This window comes from Mangifera indica, chromosome 3, assembly GCF_011075055.1.
Source record: "Mangifera indica cultivar Alphonso chromosome 3, CATAS_Mindica_2.1, whole genome shotgun sequence".
Lineage (NCBI taxonomy): Eukaryota > Viridiplantae > Streptophyta > Magnoliopsida > Sapindales > Anacardiaceae > Mangifera > Mangifera indica.
In genome coordinates this window covers 11149899-11167150 of record NC_058139.1, presented here as the reverse complement: position 1 = coordinate 11167150, position 17252 = coordinate 11149899, and the positions used below count along the sequence as shown (strand labels likewise).

The following is a 17252-nucleotide window of genomic DNA, read 5'->3' as shown; positions in this document are numbered from 1 at the left end:
GTGGTGAGGTCACCCTGGTTGTCCAGTCCAGGGAAGTTTTATTTGCCATAGCTATGAGAATTGACCTTTTTCCAGTGAATGATACCATAATACTGCAAGACTTAACCCCAATTGTTGCATACAAATTGACATCAAATAATTGTATAACAAATGTTATGAAAGACTAGTCTGATTTGGTCAGTGACTTTTATTTCACCAACGAAAAAGAAAATAAAAAGGCCGGCGGCTCCTGTCTGGTGGGGTTTTGTCCTATGATTCTCATGGAAGTAACTTAGTCCTTTTTGGCAACAAGTAGAGCTAGAATCCTGAAACTTTAGAGTGATTTCATCAAGTGATTGGGTGCTTTCATCTACATAGGGCTTGAGTGGTCTGCTATGATTGTATGGAGAAAATAATTGGCAATAACAAGGCTAAAATTTATTATTATTTTTTGGCATCATAGCGTACAGTAAATGTCCAAGTTTATGCAAAGATGTAAAACCGAGAATGAGTTGTAACAAATTATTCAGTTGTGTTTCATGTTTTTTATTAAAAGGATGAGACTTCCGTCTGATAAAAGAAAAGGCCAGAAGGCCCACCATCGTGCATCAACGCCAGCATTGCAGGACCTTTGGCGCCTTCATCAACAGTCAAGGGACCAGCATTGAAGTTGATATCAGTGCTAACATAACCAGGATGAACTGAGTTGATGAGAATTCTGGGGTATTTTCTTGCTAAAATCCTTGCAAAAGCATTGAGAGCTGCCTTGGACACAATATAAGCTGAACTATTAATAGGCCAGCCTTTACTTTCCACTAAATTCTCTTTGACATCTCCTGGAAACTCCTCCGTTACCTTGTCTACTTTTTCTTCAGTGAGATTGTCAATATCCCCCAGAACCCTCCTTGCTCCTTCATTCTGAAGAATCTGAAATCCAAAAACAAGAAATCAAATTTACAAATGGAATCTGGAATGATCCCAACAATAGATACTTTTCTCAAGATAAATTGAGTTGTGGATTTTACACCTTTAGCTAACCTAAGGAGGAGGAAACATTCACAATTCTCGCTGAATTGGATTGTTGAAGAAGTGGAGTAAGAGCTTTTGTCACTTGCTTGCTTCCATAGTAGTCTGTTCTCAGACAATTCTCTGCTAATTCGTACGTTTACTTTGTAATTTCTTTCAAGGTTGGTGAACTAGCAATTTCACTCTGTCATCAATTCACCGGTTAATAATTGTTTATTTGTATACATCAAATGTTTAATTACCACCATTTCCATCAAAATTTAGACTTACTTCATCCATGCCAAGATTTAGAATACTTCCAAGATCCTGTATGTTGATACCATAAGATCACTTTCCATCTCGATTCCCTATCATCACAAGATTTTCCCATTATCATGTATATCCAAGAGATGATGTGATCAACTGCTACCACCTGGATGTTTAGATTCACTAAATTAGGGTTTAAATGTATTCAACCAGGTAAGTACACATTGAACCTTATTACTTCATGTCCTATAAATTCAATATTATATATAGGCTTAGGAAGAGAAATTTGCAATCACTATTGTTACTCTACCAGATTCTCATCAAGATATCAATAAATAAATGGTGGTTGTAGCTTTTGAGTGATGAACCAAACCACTTTAAAAATTGCATTATGTTAATCAAGATTTTAATACCGTTAACTAGTTGCACTGAATCACACAATACAAGTTGGTATACTTCTAGTTGGTATGATTTTTTAAATCAACATATTGTCACTGAATGAGCAAAAATAGGTCAAGTTATGGTTACATTGTATTAGATTTCTATGATAGGAGTGAAGAATAATTCTTTTTTTAATTTTCTTAATAAAAATAAGTAAAAAAAATTGTAAATCACAGGGCCTTATATAAGCTTTCTCCATCACAATATCATGGTAAATAAATGAACATGAATATAGAAGTTTTGATGATGTCTAATATTTCTAGGTTTTTTTTTTTGAAAAAAAATGATCTTCCTTAATCATGGAACTTACAAATAGTATATAATAAGACAGTTCTACATTTTGAACTAGGAAGACATGGTGACTCTGTTTTATCGAAAGGCCAATTCAATTTTGTTATTCTAATTTTCAGCATTTGAAGAGCATGAAAGATTCACAGGTAAGATTAATGGGAAACAATGAACTAGTGAAGTAGCATTTGTTATTCTGAATGTGTGGTAAGGTCACCCTGGTTGGTGTCTAGTCCAGGGAAATTTTTTTTGCCATTGCTATGTGTGATGCCTTTAGGCAAATCCCACATTGACAAAACATGGGAGAGATGTTGGACTGTCTGTACTCTGTCTATGTATTTCACATCTGTTAGTGGTGAGAGAATTTAACTGGTTAAATAGTCTGTGAGCTCCTTAAACAGTTAAGACGCGTTTTGGGTTACAAAACTCAGAAACAATACCATGATGGACTGTGTGTCCAAAAGTGAATAATATCTTAATAGTGGGGCGGATTATTGGACCAAAGATGTTACAGCTATGAGGATTGACCTTTTTCCAGTTAAAGATACTATAACATTGGAAGACTTAACCCCGGTGCTGCATACAAATTGACATCAAATAGTTGTATAAGAAATGTAATGATAATGACTATTTTAATTTGGTCAGTAATTATGATTTCGCCAACTAAAATGAAAATAAAAAGGGCCGGCAGCTCCTGTCTGCTGGGGGTTCTGTCCTATGATTTTCACGCAAGTAATTTAGTCCGTTTGCGCAACTAGTAGAGCTAGAATCCTGAACATGTAGAGTGATTTCATCAAATGATTGGGTGCTTTCATCTACAGAGGGCTTGGGTGCTCCGCTATATTTGTATGGAGAAAATAATTGGCAATGAGAAAGATAGAATTTGTTATTATTTTTTTGGCATCATAGCATACAATAGATGTCTAAGTTTATACAAAAATGACTTAAGATTAACAAAACTGATAAAACATTAAAACTTTTACTGTAAAGGCCTGTATTGGAGCCTTTATTACACTTGTAAAACCTTGATTTACTTAATATAATAATTGTGAGTTTGATTATTATATTTTAAATTTATCTATTCAATAAATATGAGTGGATCCTCAATTATCATAAAAATGAAAAAGTTTATACAACGATGAAAATTTCAGAATGAGTTGTCACAAATTATTCAGTTGTGTTTCATGTTTTTGTATTAAAAGGATGAGACTTCCATCTCATAAAAGAAAAGACCAGAAGGCCCACCATCGTGCATCAACGCCAGCATTACAGCACCTTTAGAACCTTCTTCAACAGTCAAGGGACCGGTATTGTAGTTGGCATCAGTGCTAACATAGCCAGGATGAACTGAGTTCATGAGAATTCTGGGGTATTGTCTTGCTAAAATCCTTGCAAAAGCATTGAGAGCTGCCTTGGACACAATATAAGCTGAATAATTAGTAGGCCAGTCTTTTCTTTCCACTAAATTCTCTTTGACATCTCCTAGAAACTCCTCCACTACCTTGTCTATTTTTTCTTCAGTGAGATTGTCAATATCCCCCAGAACCCTCTTTGCTCCTTCATTCTGAAGAATCTGAAATATAAGAACAAGGAATCCAAGTTACAAATCTAATCTAGAATTTTCTTCAGTTGGCTAGATTGGATAAAATTCCTAACAATAGATACTTTGCTCAGGATAAATTGTGTTTTGGATGTTGCACCTTTAGCTGACCTAAAGAAGAGGAAACATTCACAATCCTCGCTGAATTGGATTGTTGAAGAAGTGGAATAAGAGTTTTTGTCACTTGCTTGCTTCCATAATAGTTTGTTCTCAGGCAATTCTCTGCTGATTCATACGTTTGTTTTACAATTTCTTTCAAGATTGGTGAACTAGCAATTTCACTCTGTCATCAAATTCACCAGTTGATAATTATCTTTTGGAATAAATGTTTGATTAGCACCATTTCCATCAAAATTAAGACTTACTTCATCCATATCAAGATCTATAGTAGTACCAGGTTCTTGTATGTTGTATTCAGCTCCAACAACTCCTGCATTGTTGACCTGTAAATAAAACAATATTATTGTCAGGACGAGAGAACAATTATTAGAGCATAAAAAGGGTGCTAAGAATGATAATTACCAGTATATCAAGTTTTCCATAGTTGGTTTTAATGAAAGATGCCAGAGAAGCACTACTGGCGGCATCTGCCACATCTAATTGATGAAAAGCCACATCAACAAGCCCAGAAGAGTTGAGCTTCTCAACGGCCTCAATGCCCCTCTTCACATCCCTTGCAGTTAATACAACACTAATCCCATTGGAAGCTAATTGTCTGCATATCTCAAATCCAATCCCTTTGTTTCCCCCTGTAACAACTGCAATCCTGCAGCCAAATTCAAACAAAAAAGTGAGTTCTAAGTGCACTACTAAATTCATTAATGCTTGAAAACCACCCTTATTACCTTTTTGTTGAAGCCATGCCAGTTGCGGTTGCTGTTGCTAAACTCATTTGTATATGATTTAAGGCGTTGCCTCTAGTATGGATATTTATAGTTCAAATTTTCTTCTTGATGGTAGAATATTTTAATATGTTGAGCTCACAGCTGACTGGGTTCTCACATAAGCCGTTACATCATCCTTACGTAACCATATTATTAAATTTTACTGGATTAGGCTGCTGGGCTCTTCACCACCGTCATGCACAGCTTTAAAATGGCCAAACGACTATGTCCCACCCAAGGTATGCTTTTTTGCCAAATTTCCTCCCCCCGGTTACCTATTCATAGACTGTTAAAAAAAACAGTTTTAAAGATAAAATCATCATTTTATCTGTAACATTAAAAATAAACTTAAATTTTATTTTATTTTTCTCTCAAACCCTAAAAACTAATAATTTTTTCCCAACCCAAGTTTTTAAAAACAATATTTTCCCTTATAGGGTTTCCAAACTTTCGGATTGAATTTTTTGGCAACGTTCGATGATCTCCACGCGACGTCTCTTCCTCCCCAGCGTCTCCTCTTTCCGATCGTGCGGCGTCTTCCCCTCCTAGGCATCGTCGTCGATGAAGATGACTCGTCTTCGTTGAGATAAAGACGACGCGTCTTCGTTTAGAGACGAAAATGACATCTTCGTCTCAATGAAGAAGTGTCGTCTTCGTCAACGACGATGCCACATGGCGTCGGGAGATGTACTATCAGAAGGAGGGGTCGTCGGAGAGAGAGAGTAGGTGCTTGGAGATCACCAGTCATTATCGAAAAAATGAGTTCTGAAGGTTTAAAAATCCTAAGGGAAAAATACAATTTTTGAAAACTTGGGGTGAGAGAAAATTGTTAGTTTTTACGGTTTGAGGGAGAAAATAATGTGACTAACAGATTCAGTTAATTTTAACGGTCTATGGATGGGTAAATGAAATTTTGAAAGTTAATGGGGTGCATTTGGCAAAAAAGCATACCTTGGGTGGGAAATATTGCTTTGGCCCTTTAAAATCTGTATATCTGATTTTTTTTTTAACTTTTTTTATTATTTTGTTTATGTCAAGTCAATCATCAAGAGCGAGGAAAGTTTGCGGTTACAATTTTTGCTAATGGATATTTCAATTTCAAAATTTTTTTCTCCATTAAATTGTTATGTTTTCATTTGTCAAATATAGTATCCAATTATATTTACGAAAATCAATGTTCATAAATTTTTTAGAGTATACGCTATTGATTGATTTCATTTTTGGCTTCTAGGGGACATTTGGTTAAAGACAATTAAAAATTGCTTAAGTAATTTATGTTTTATTATTTATATAATTTTATTTTATTGATTAATAAATTTTTATTATTAATAGTGATGTGATAGATAATCTTATTGTTAATTCCATTTTAAATATTAAAATATTATCAGAGTAATCTTGATTTTATTATAATTATATCTTTATTTATTAATTTTTTAAGCCAAAAATAATTTCAATTTCAATTAATATGATAAATAAAATAAAAAATATTTTAGAATAATTATACTTAAGGTATTTAAGTAAAGTGATATATTAACATTTTTTTATTACTTCTAATCAAACACAATAATTATTTATACCTATCATTTTAAATTAAATTTTATCAAATATAGTAATAATTTATACTAAGTAATTATCAAGAGAATCTTTTAATTTTAGTAATAAAATATTTACCAAACCAAACACCCATTTCAAAGTATAATTATGGCTATTGAGGAAAAATTGCAAGACTCCCCCATAAACTTGATGCTAAGCATTCTTTCCAATTTTCTTGATATGATTGCTTCCAAGCTCATTGTCCATAGATCGTAAAGAACTTGTAACAAATTTTGAGTATGTGGACAAATTTTGGTTGATCCATAACAAAACTCTTAGAGCCACCAACAATGAAGGTGGAAAAAGACTGATGATGGCGATGGATCTGGACATCATTGTGGGCAACCATAGGTATACTCAACTCACCCGAAAAAAAATAAATATTCAGGCACGAGTCCAAAAACTCATTGCTCGTACCCATTTTTTGGTAGGTAACACATAGTCACCCTCAGATAATCCGCTAGTTTACCAAGTCTAACCTTAACAATAATCTTCTACCTTGAAATGCAACTAACAAGCCCTAAAAATCTACCCAAAAGATAGGCTACATAGTTAAAACTATACCTAAAAAATATTCAAGTGACACAACACTTAAATACAATGTATGAGGTCAAAGAAACCCACCTTATGCACAATTTGAGAAAAAAAGGCGTTTTAGTTCGTTTTCTTTTGAAAGTGAAGAAGGTTCCAAAATTTTTTGTTTGAAAAGAGAATTTAAAAAGTCATTGAAAAGTTCAAGAGGGTGAAAGTTTTGTTATAGGTTTCTAAAGGCTTTTTAAAAGCTTTTAGGGTTTGCAAAGAGCTTAAGAATTTGAACAACTTAGAAATTTTAGGATAAAGAAGATTACAAAGCATTGGTACAAAGGTGTTTTTATAAGAAAATTGGGATTGATTGGGAAGCAATGTCATTGATCCGATTGGGTACACAAATTGTGCCCAATAAGAAATCATGGTGATTACAATTATCACAACAAACATACAATACATGCATGCAACACATTAAATGCAAAGTGGAAATGTCATTTTCATGACATGCTTTCAGATATAGATCTTAATTGCCCATGTGTCAGTTATCCTTCCAAAAAGGTGAAGAGTTTCTAAAGTCTTACTTAAACTATAGAAACTGAGGGTGAGTTATTGTCCAATCAAACTTCACCTTAGTCAAATGTACAAGAGCGACATTAAAGAGGCAACTACACATACAATCAATGACTAGCCATATCACCTACAAGTTGATCGAACCTGAATGAGAGTAAAGTCCTCCAATCGAAAAAAAAAAGAACAAAGAGAAAGAGACTTAGTTGTTTCAACCATTCCCTACGATCTCATCAACATGCCACTTCAGTCTCCCCCGATATTATGAAATTATTTCCCATCTCTATTCCCTATCATCACAAGATTTCCCCCATTATCTTGTATATCAGTGGGATAATGTGATCAAGTGCTACCACTTGTATATTTAGATTCACTATATTAGGGTTTAAATGTATTGAACCTTGTATTTAAACATTGAATCTTATTTTTTATCTTATATATGCAAGATTATTAATAGACTTAGGGAGAGAAGTTTCTAATCACTATTGTTACATTACCAAATTCTCATTAGAATATCAATGACATAATAGTGGATATAAACTTTTGAGTAGTAGGCCAAACCACTTCAAATATTGCATTATATTCGTCAAGATTTTACTATTCTTGATTGCTTGCTTGAATCGCATATCACAATTTAGTATACTTCTAGTTGGTGTTTTTTTTCACATCATTGTAATCTTAATGAATGAGCAAAAGAAAGTCAAGTTATGGTCGACATTATATTAGAATTCTGTAACATAAGGGTAGAACAATTCTTTTCTTTTTTTTTTATTTTTTTAAAGTAAGTTTTTCTCCATTACAATATCTTTAATCAGAGTTAATGAATTTTAACATGTTTAGTGATCATAAATGAAGATGAATGTAAAAGTTTTGAAGATATGTATTATTCAGTAGCACGGAAACTTACAATGGGATGCGTTTCTATGTTTCGAAAATGTTTCCATTTCCGAAACTCTCCAAAACTTATAGGAAACATTTCAGGTCATTTCAAAATTTTTGAAAAATTTTTAAACACATTTCTTTTAGAAGAAAAATTGTGAAATCGATTAAATACATATTTTTTGTATTTTCAAACCAAAAATGTCTTTAAATCTCATATTGAATTCATCTCCTCTCTACTCTTTGATGTGTTACTCATCTCTTTCCCAATATATCATATAGATTGGTGTGAATTGTTGTTTTTTTCTTGAATATTTATGTGTGTTTGCTCAAGAACAATTTACAATAGGTTCTATGATTCTATTTTATAGTATTATTTCTCTTCATTTTTTTGTATTATTTATTTTTATATTATACAAATTTATGTATTTTTGTTATAAAAAATTTAGTATTTATAAAAAAAAAAAAACCTTATATTTTTCATATTTATAAGTTTTCTCACGTTTTCATTTCCTATATTTTTTAAAAAATGCGTTTTCACGTTTCCGTTTTCGCGTTTCCACGTTTGTCCGTTTCCGTTTATGTGCTACATAGGTATTATTTTTAGGGTTTTTTTTTTTTCAAACTAATCTTTCTTGATCATGGAACTTACAAATTGTAGGCTACAGTAATATATCGAAAGTTCCACATTTTGAACTAGAAAGACATGGTGACTTTGTTTGATTGAACAGTCAATTCAAGTTTGTTATTCTAATTTTTTAGCATTTGAAGAGCATGGAAGATTCACAGGTAAGACTAATGGGAGATAATGAAGTAGCATTTGTTATTCCGAAGGCGTGGTGAGGTCACCCTGGTGTCCAGTCCAGGGAAGTTTTATTTGCCATTGCTATGAGAATTGACCTTTTTCCAGTAAAGATACTATAATATTGGAAGACTTACCCCATGTGTTGCATACAAATTGACTTCAAATAATTGTATAACAAATGTTAAGATAAAGACCAGTGGCATGCTGCACTAACACTTCAATTTTAATTTGTTGAGTGATTATTATTTCTCCAACTATAAAGAAAATAAAAATGCCGAAGGCTCCTGTCTGGAGGGGGCAGGGGGCTCTGTCCTATGATATTGTTCTTTAGTCCATGGAAGTAATTTAGTCCTCACTGGCAACTAGTAGAGCTACAATCCTGAAGCCGTAGACTGATTTCATGCCATATTTGTATGGAAATAATTTATTATTTGCAGGATGTCTAAGTTTATACAGAGATGTAAAATTCAGAATGAGATATAACAATGTGCTTCATGTTTTGTATAAGAAGGATGAGACTTCCATCTGATTAAAGAACAGACCAGAAGCCCCACCATCCTGCATCAACGCTAGCATCACAGGACCTTTGGCGCCTTCTTCGACAGTCATGGGGCCAGTATTGTTGTTAGCATCAGTGCTAACATAGCCAGGATCAACTGAGTTGATGAGAATTCTGGGGTATTGCCTTGCTAAAATCCTCCCAAAAGCGTTAAGAGCTGCCTTGGACACAATACAAGCTGAATAATTAGTAGGCCAGCCTTTTCTTTCCACTAAATTCTCTTTGACATCTCCTAGAAACTCCTCCACTACCTTGTCTATTTTTTCTTCAGTGAGATTGCCAACATCCCCCAGAACCCTCTTTGCTCCTTCATTCTGAAGAATCTGAAATGTAAGAACAACAAATCAAATTTACAAATGGGAGCACTTTATGCTTTCTGCTACAACTGCTACAACTGCTAAGATGGATTGGATAAATTGAGTTTGGATTTTGCACCCTTAGCTGAGCTAAGGAGGAGGAAAGATTCACAATCCTCGCTGAATTGGATTGTTGAAAAAGTGGAATAAGAGCTTTCGTCACTTGCTTACTTCTATAGTAGTTTGTTCTCAGACAATTCTCTTCTGATTCATAGGTTTGCTTTACAATTTCTTTCAAGCTTTGTGAACTAGCAATTTCACTCTGTCATCAAATTCACCGGTTAATAGTTGTCTTTTGATTACCACCATTTCCATCAAAATTAAGACTTACTTCATCCATATCAAGATTTATAGGTCTTCCAGGATTCTGTATGTTGATTTCTGCTCCAAGAACTCCTGCATTGTTGACCCATAAATTAAAACAACATTGATATCAGGACGAGATAACAATTATTAGAACTTAAAAAAGGTGTTAAGAATGATAATTAAATACCAGTATATCAAGTTTTCCATAGTTGGTTTTGATGAAAGATGCCAGAGAAGTACTACCGGCGGCATCTATGACATCCAGTTGATGAAAACCACATCAGCAAGCCCAGAAGAGTTGAGCTTCTCAACAGCATCATTGCCCCTCTTCACATCCCTTGCAGTTAATACAACACTTATCCCATTGGAAGCTAATTGCCTGCATATCTCAAATCCAATCCTTTTGTTTCCCCCTGTAACAACTGCAATCCTGCAACCAGATTCAAACAAAAAAGCGAGTTCCAGTTGCACTACTAAATTCATTAGTGCTTGAAAACCACCCATATAACGTTTTTGTTGGGGCAGCCATCCCGATTGTGGTTGCTGTTGTATATGATTTAAGGCGTTGCCTCTAGTATGGATATTTATTGTTCAAATTTTCTTCTTGTTGGTCAATTATTTGAATTTGTTGAGCTCACAGGTGACTGGGTTGTCACATTACCTATTACATCATCCTAATGTAACCATGTTATTGAATTTGTTCTTCTCCACTGTGTCATTCAAACCTCAAAAAAAATTGATTACTGACATTGTTTTTTGTAAGTTCAACCTTAATAAAAATTGTGTCCAGAATTGATATAATAATTTCCGAATATACTCATACTCCATTATATTTTTTCGTTTTAATTTTTAACCTTTGACCTTGACATAAACCCTAGAAGCCGCAAGAAATGAGCCGACAGTAGTCTTGCTAGGCAGTCTATTATAGGCTCTTAAACTCCTCTAAGCTTGAATCATGGTCTTCCTCGTACTCATAGCTAGTGAAATGCATACGGGAGGGAATATTAATCAGAGGCCAAAAGACTTTTTCCTAAGGTTTAATAAAATCCTAAAATTCTATCTTTCCACTTCAAAAACGTAAATATCTTTTCATAAATCAATTATTGTAAAAATTTTTAATTAGAGTTAAAAATAAAATTATCATTTAATAAAAATATCAAAAAACAAAAGTTTATATCATGTTTTTTTTTTATTTATAAAATTTATAATTTTTTTTTCAAGAGTAAGTTTTAAAATGTTATATTTTTTCTTTTATTTAGATTTTAAATTTTGTTAACGATTTTTAGATAAATAATGACTGATCTCTCTCTTTTCAATACTTTTTTTCTAACTAATGATATCTGAATTTAATAAAATCTAGAAGAAGTGTTAAAACCCTTTATTTTTTAACTTTCTTAGTCCAAATGAATCAATTTTGTCTGTAAGATAACGTCGTGCCCAAACGAGGGGTCATCGTCGAAAGTGGCTTATCAACTAATTCAAGCAAAATATGATGACTAATTAAAGATAAATATTTTAAACCAAAGACGACAAACATTTAAGTATCGGCAGAGTTTTTCTCCCCATAATACGTATGCAAACCTTAGGGGTAGTTTCGACAATATTCCAATAAAATTCTAGTTCTATTATGCTTAGACCCTGAACCATTTGTTTCGCTCCTAAAACCCTACTTACCACCATGTCTTCTTCCCTTCTCCGCCGTTCAAAACCCTTAACTAACGTTCTCCGCTTCAGTCGGGTCTTTACCCGGACCATGGGCGGTGGCCCGCGGACCTTCCCTGGTGGCTTAAACAAATGGCAATGGAAGCGCATGCACGAGAAGAAAGCCAAGGAGAAAGAAAAGCGACTTCTCGATCAAGAAAAACAACTCTATCAAGCCCGTATCCGTTCCGAAATCCGAAATAAACTCTTCGTTAAATCCGATTTGTGTTCGAAACCCGACCAAGAACCCACCAACCACACTCCCATGACCCCCCAACAGCACATTAAAGCTTTAGCGGATCGCTTCATGAAAGCTGGGGCTGAGGATTTGTGGAATGAAGACGATGGCCCTTTGAAATCATCCGAGGAACAATCACAACGGATTGCGCCAACAAATGAACGGCCCAGATCGTTTAGTTCGCCAAATGATTTGAGGAGCATGATATCAGACAAGCGTAATTTAGTTGATAATAATTATAGAAATGTGGATTCTCAAAATTATAATTTTAGTAATCATGTGAAAACTAGAAATTATTCGGTTGCAAGTGGAAGGAGTTATAATACTGCTCGTAATATAATGGGTAATGTTGCTAAAAGTGGGAATAATTTGAGAAATGGCAGTGATTTTGTGGAGAAAATGAATTTTTCAGGGTCAGCAAAGCAGAAGTATAGTAGAAACCAGAGTTCTTCTGGTGAAGATGAATTTGGTTTCCGAAAGGGAAATAAAGTGAGGCCTTTTGCTTGCAATTTGGGAAATACCCACGAAAATGGTGATTCAAGGAATTTGAGTGAGTTTAGAAAGAAAAAAGGATTACTGGGTCGAAGGAGGTTTAAGAGAAATGAGAGTTCTTCAAGTGATTATGATTCAGATTTGGATTTGGAGGATATTGACAAGAAAGTGGAAGGTTGGAGAGATGTGAAGAAGATGGGAAGTACTACATCTTTGGGGAAGTATGATGTGAAGATAACAAAGAGAGTGCCGCTAAAGGATGTTGAGAAAGAGAGTGATTTTTTGGAGCAGGTGGAGTTCATTAGGAAGGAGATTAGTAAGAAAAAATTGACCGAAAATGGTGAGCAAGAGGTGCAAAGGGAGGAAGAATCAGCTCTTAGTCAGAAAAGGCGAGTTGTACCTATTTTTGAGAGACAATATGGATTTCATGTGCATGTGCATGACATTGTGGAATTTCAGTGTGTTGACTGGCGATGTTATTGATCTTTGTTTCTGCAGATTTGATGAGTGTGGGATATCTCCATTGACAGTCAAAGCACTCACAGCTGCTGGCTATGTTCAAATGACCAGGGTACAGAATGCTACTCTTTCTATTTGCCTTGAGGGTATGTTATTTGCTGCTTCATATGTACTATTAATATGATTTGCCTCAATTAGTATGTCCAGACTGCAGTTTGCACTATTCATGAGTTAGAATGAGTTTGATACAAGCTGTTTTGAGTGTCCAAGTTGATTTTTTTTGGGGGTTAGAATTGAGTCATCAATTTTAAATTCATGGAAGTGGTCTGTTTTTTTTTTTTTCCCCATTAAATACCTGATCTTATTGTCAATTGCTCATCTTGACCTAGAAATTGGCTTCTTCTAGCTTTGTATGAGTTTTTTGTATATATGAACATGATGTTTTGATTTATTCCATTTAAACTACTAAATGACATAAGTGACGGTTCTTATTCTTATTTGAACAGGGAATGATGCTTTGGTCAAAGCCAAAACTCTCACAGGAAAAAGCGCAGCTTTTTTGGTAACTGCAACTCCCTCTATCTTTTTTATTTGAATAGTTGAAGTCTTTTTTTCTCTGTCAATGCTGCTATTAAACACAAACAGCTTCTGGCAATTGAAACAGTTTTGAAGGCCACAAGTAGTGGGACCCGTCAACGAGTGTCCCCAATATTTGTTCTAATTCTTTGTCCCACAAGAGAGCTTGCAAGTCAGATTGCAGGAGAAGCTATTTCTTTGCTGAAGTATCATGATGGCATAGGTGTGCAAACACTCGTGGGAGGTACTCGTTTCAAAGATGATCAGAAACGCTTAGAAGCAGATCTGTGTCAGGTTCACATACTCGTGTTGACATTAAAACTTGTTTGTTCATTTGATTTAATGTGGTTACACAGAGAGTGAACATACACTAGCAGAATTAACAAAAGAAAATTAATTTTTTTCTATTATATAATCACCTTGTATTACTTTCTTTAAAATTTTGCAGATATTAGTTGCAACTCCTGGCCGGTTGCTGGATCATATAGAGAATAAGTCTGGATTGTCTACGCATCTGATGGCATTGAAAATGCTTGTACTTGATGAAGTTGACCACTTACTAGACCTGGGATTTCGGAAGGACGTGGAAAAAATTGTTGATTGTTTGCCCCGTCAGAGGCAGTCCATAATGTTTTCTGCAACGATTCCAAAGGAGGTTACATTGTTTCCATTTCTATCATCTGTAGTTCACAAAATTGTTTTCTTTCTTTCTCTGTGAACAGATGCAGATTAAGATGAATATGATTATGCAGGTTCGTCGAATATCTCAGCTTGTTTTGAAAAATGAGCATGCATATATTGACACAGTGGGTATGGGTTGTGTGGAAACTCCGACAAAGGTGGCTACAACATTATCTTTTCTTGTAGTTCCATTAAAATGCTGGTTTTTTGGATAATTCTGGTTTACCTATACCCTTTCTCTTGATTGATCTTTTAAAATGTCTGGATTTTAATTCATAAAAAGAAAGAAAGAACTAAATCACCAATGGATGTTTCATTTGTTTTTTAATTAAACACTGGGAAGCTACAAGATTTGATGAGTGTTCTGGCTTGTTAAATGCAGATTAAACAGTCTTGTCTTATTGCACCACATGAATTGCATTTTCAAATAGTGTACCATCTATTGAAGGATCATATTGCAAAAGCACCTGACTACAAGGTAAGATGAATTAGTTTCTGGTTTGCATTCAGTTGGTATACATTTGCTCAAGGCTTAACTATCTTAACTTGTTTTCAGGTCATTTTATTCTGTTCAACCGAAATGGTAGCATCACTCCTGTATTTGCTTCTTCAGGAAATGAAAATGAATGTGAGGGAGATACATTCTAGAAAGCCTCAATTATATCAAACTCGTGTCTCTAATGAATTCAGGGAATCAAAGCAGCTTATTCTTGTTACATCAGATGTATTGGCACGCGGAATGAATTACCCTAATGTTACTTTGGTTGTTCAGGTATTAATAAAACATGATATTCTTATTTAATTTTACTATGATGCATATTACTCTCAGATTTTTCATTGAGTTATACATAAGTTGTGGAACATTTATATCACATACAAAACCACATCCAAATATCTTACCTGGTGGTATCTGACTGGCAAGTGACTATTAAAGAATCAATTTGCCTTACATAGTTTCAGAAAAGTGAGACACATTTTTTATCAGAATTATTTTAGTGATATTGTTCATGATGATATTTTCACTTTCAAAGGTTTCCAGTGTCTTTTCTACTTTCATATTGACTGCACTTGTTTCTAAAGAATATGTGGAATGTATCTGAGTGGCTAGGAATGGATCCACTATTCAAGTTTGCTGCAACTCCAAGGTTTGTAATAAATTTGTGAAAAGTCTAGCAGCAGCAGATAATATGAAAACTCTTTATTGTAATTTTGTGAGCTACTCTGCTTATAGAGTTCTTTCTATGAATAAAACTTGTTCCACCGATTTTTATAGACAAGTTTTCTCAACCCTAATATGGTTCCTAATCTAAGGCAACTCATAATAAACTTCATAGCTGACTCTCCTAATTCAGTCTAAACAAATTTAGCGTATTGGGTGTTTTTCCTTATTGAGTATCAGCTACTAATTTCTTTCTTATTCCATAGCCGCTTCTGTTTTCCTCTGCTTGTAAACTTTAAGCTCCTTAACTTTGTGCTTCCTTCAATAGTAAGTTATCTCAATCGGGGGCCTAAGAAAGTTACATATGAGTTGGTTGTTACTAGTATCTGATTGAACACCTAACATGTCATTCATATTAAACAATTTATATACTTGACAATTATCAGGTGGGTATTCCTTCGGATAGGGAACAATACATACATAGACTTGGAATAACAGATCGAGAGGACAAAGAAGGAGAAGGCATCTTGTTGCTTGCACCATGGGAAGAATATTTCCTGGATGATTTAAAAGATTTGCCCCTTGACAGATGTCCTTCTCCACATTTAGATCCAGACTCTAAACTTCAGGTATGCGTGTAAAGATGACATGCTCTGGTTCCACTTTTTGTACTGTGCCTTTGAATTGATGATCGTAGCTGATATTGAAAGTGTGATTTAAAATAACAATCTCTGTCACGTATGGAACATGGTTTGTGGAGTTGAAATGCTAAAATTTAAAGAAAGCTTGTTGTTATCTCACAGCCTAGTCACAAGAATTTTTCATATTTAATAAGCCAGTGTAGGTAGCAGTTCTTAGAAGTTTTTCACTGATTCAGAATGCCCAATGGCTATTCATAAATTGTGCTAAGATAATATTATATAGACAGGAGTACACTAACATGTTGGCCAGCCTTTTGCTAAACTAATTTTCTTTTAACCACTTTCACCTTGAATTATTTGCATATACATCGGTTTTAGGATTTCATTCTCGGATATCTGTCATATGGTAGGAATGTGACCAATTTCTCATATGTAATGCTTGAATTTCTGTTTGCCTTGCAGGTGGAGACTTTGATGGCAAAGATTGATGGTAGTGTTAAAGAGGCAGCATATAATGCTTGGCTTGGTTTTTACAATTCAGTTAGAGAAATTGGTAGGGATAAGTCAGCGCTTGCTGAGCTAGCCAACAAATTTGCCGAGTCTATTGGCTTACAAAGGCCTCCACCCTTATTCAGAAAGATGGCATTGAAAATGGGTTTGAAAGATATTCCTGGCATTCGAATCCGAAAGTAGCACGGATTTGAGAAAATATATCTCAACGAAAACATGATTCTTATTGTAGATTAAGAATGTAAGAATAAAAGCATTTTGTTTTAATCACAGTAGTAACTGAAAGTAAAATCTTTTCATAGACTTCTGGCGAGACAATCCAACAATTTATTGAATGCCACATCTAGTTAAAAAAGAAAAATACGTGGATGTTATTTGTGTATGACCCTGGTAGAAGAATTGCCATAATAAATGAGACTTCAGAAAAGAAACTTTTTTCATAGACCTGCTCCAACCTCCCCATTTTCGACCACTGAAAGAAAACATGAAATACCCAATTTGTACTTAATAGCAGAAAGTTTCGATCAAGAAGATATGGTGATGACGGTTATCACTAGGAAGAAAACGAAAATGATGAACGGATTGAATAGAAGCAAAAGCTTTTCAAATAGAGACTTTTCCATGGATGCTCATCTTCAAAGGTACATTCATTATGTAAGCTAATATGTTTTGGTTGTTTAGTTTATGCAAAAAAAAATTAGGATCCTCAAAGATTAGTTAATATTATATCATCCTAGG

The 17252-nt window shown here is 34.3% G+C and overlaps 3 protein-coding genes and 1 pseudogene across 3 annotated transcripts; 1 reads left to right on the top strand and 3 right to left on the bottom strand.

Annotated features, from left to right (window-relative positions):
• Window positions 1-528: 528 nt before the first annotated feature.
• LOC123211116 lies at window positions 529-1284 on the bottom strand (annotated as a pseudogene).
• A 1796-nt stretch (window positions 1285-3080) lies between these two features.
• On the bottom strand, window positions 3081-4482 carry LOC123212453 (salutaridine reductase-like). The gene is made up of 5 exons (XM_044631600.1): window positions 4426-4482; window positions 4103-4346; window positions 3946-4023; window positions 3681-3863; window positions 3081-3553 (listed from the first exon to the last, which is right to left on the bottom strand). The coding sequence occupies exons 1-5, from the start codon at window positions 4470-4472 to the stop codon at window positions 3176-3178; spliced, it is 930 nt and encodes a 309-aa protein (XP_044487535.1). The 5' UTR covers window positions 4473-4482; the 3' UTR covers window positions 3081-3175.
• A 4846-nt stretch (window positions 4483-9328) lies between these two features.
• LOC123211115 ((+)-neomenthol dehydrogenase-like) lies at window positions 9329-10561 on the bottom strand. The gene is made up of 3 exons (XM_044629653.1): window positions 10334-10561; window positions 9831-10013; window positions 9329-9718 (listed from the first exon to the last, which is right to left on the bottom strand). The coding sequence occupies exons 1-3, from the start codon at window positions 10559-10561 to the stop codon at window positions 9329-9331; spliced, it is 801 nt and encodes a 266-aa protein (XP_044485588.1).
• A 1079-nt stretch (window positions 10562-11640) lies between these two features.
• On the top strand, window positions 11641-16827 carry LOC123212205 (probable DEAD-box ATP-dependent RNA helicase 48). The gene is made up of 10 exons (XM_044631279.1): window positions 11641-12877; window positions 12987-13093; window positions 13454-13509; window positions 13593-13817; window positions 13972-14178; window positions 14276-14362; window positions 14587-14682; window positions 14761-14976; window positions 15810-15992; window positions 16467-16827. Exons 1-10 carry the CDS (start codon window positions 11736-11738, stop codon window positions 16695-16697), a joined length of 2550 nt encoding a protein of 849 aa, XP_044487214.1. The 5' UTR covers window positions 11641-11735; the 3' UTR covers window positions 16698-16827.
• Window positions 16828-17252: the final 425 nt, after the last annotated feature.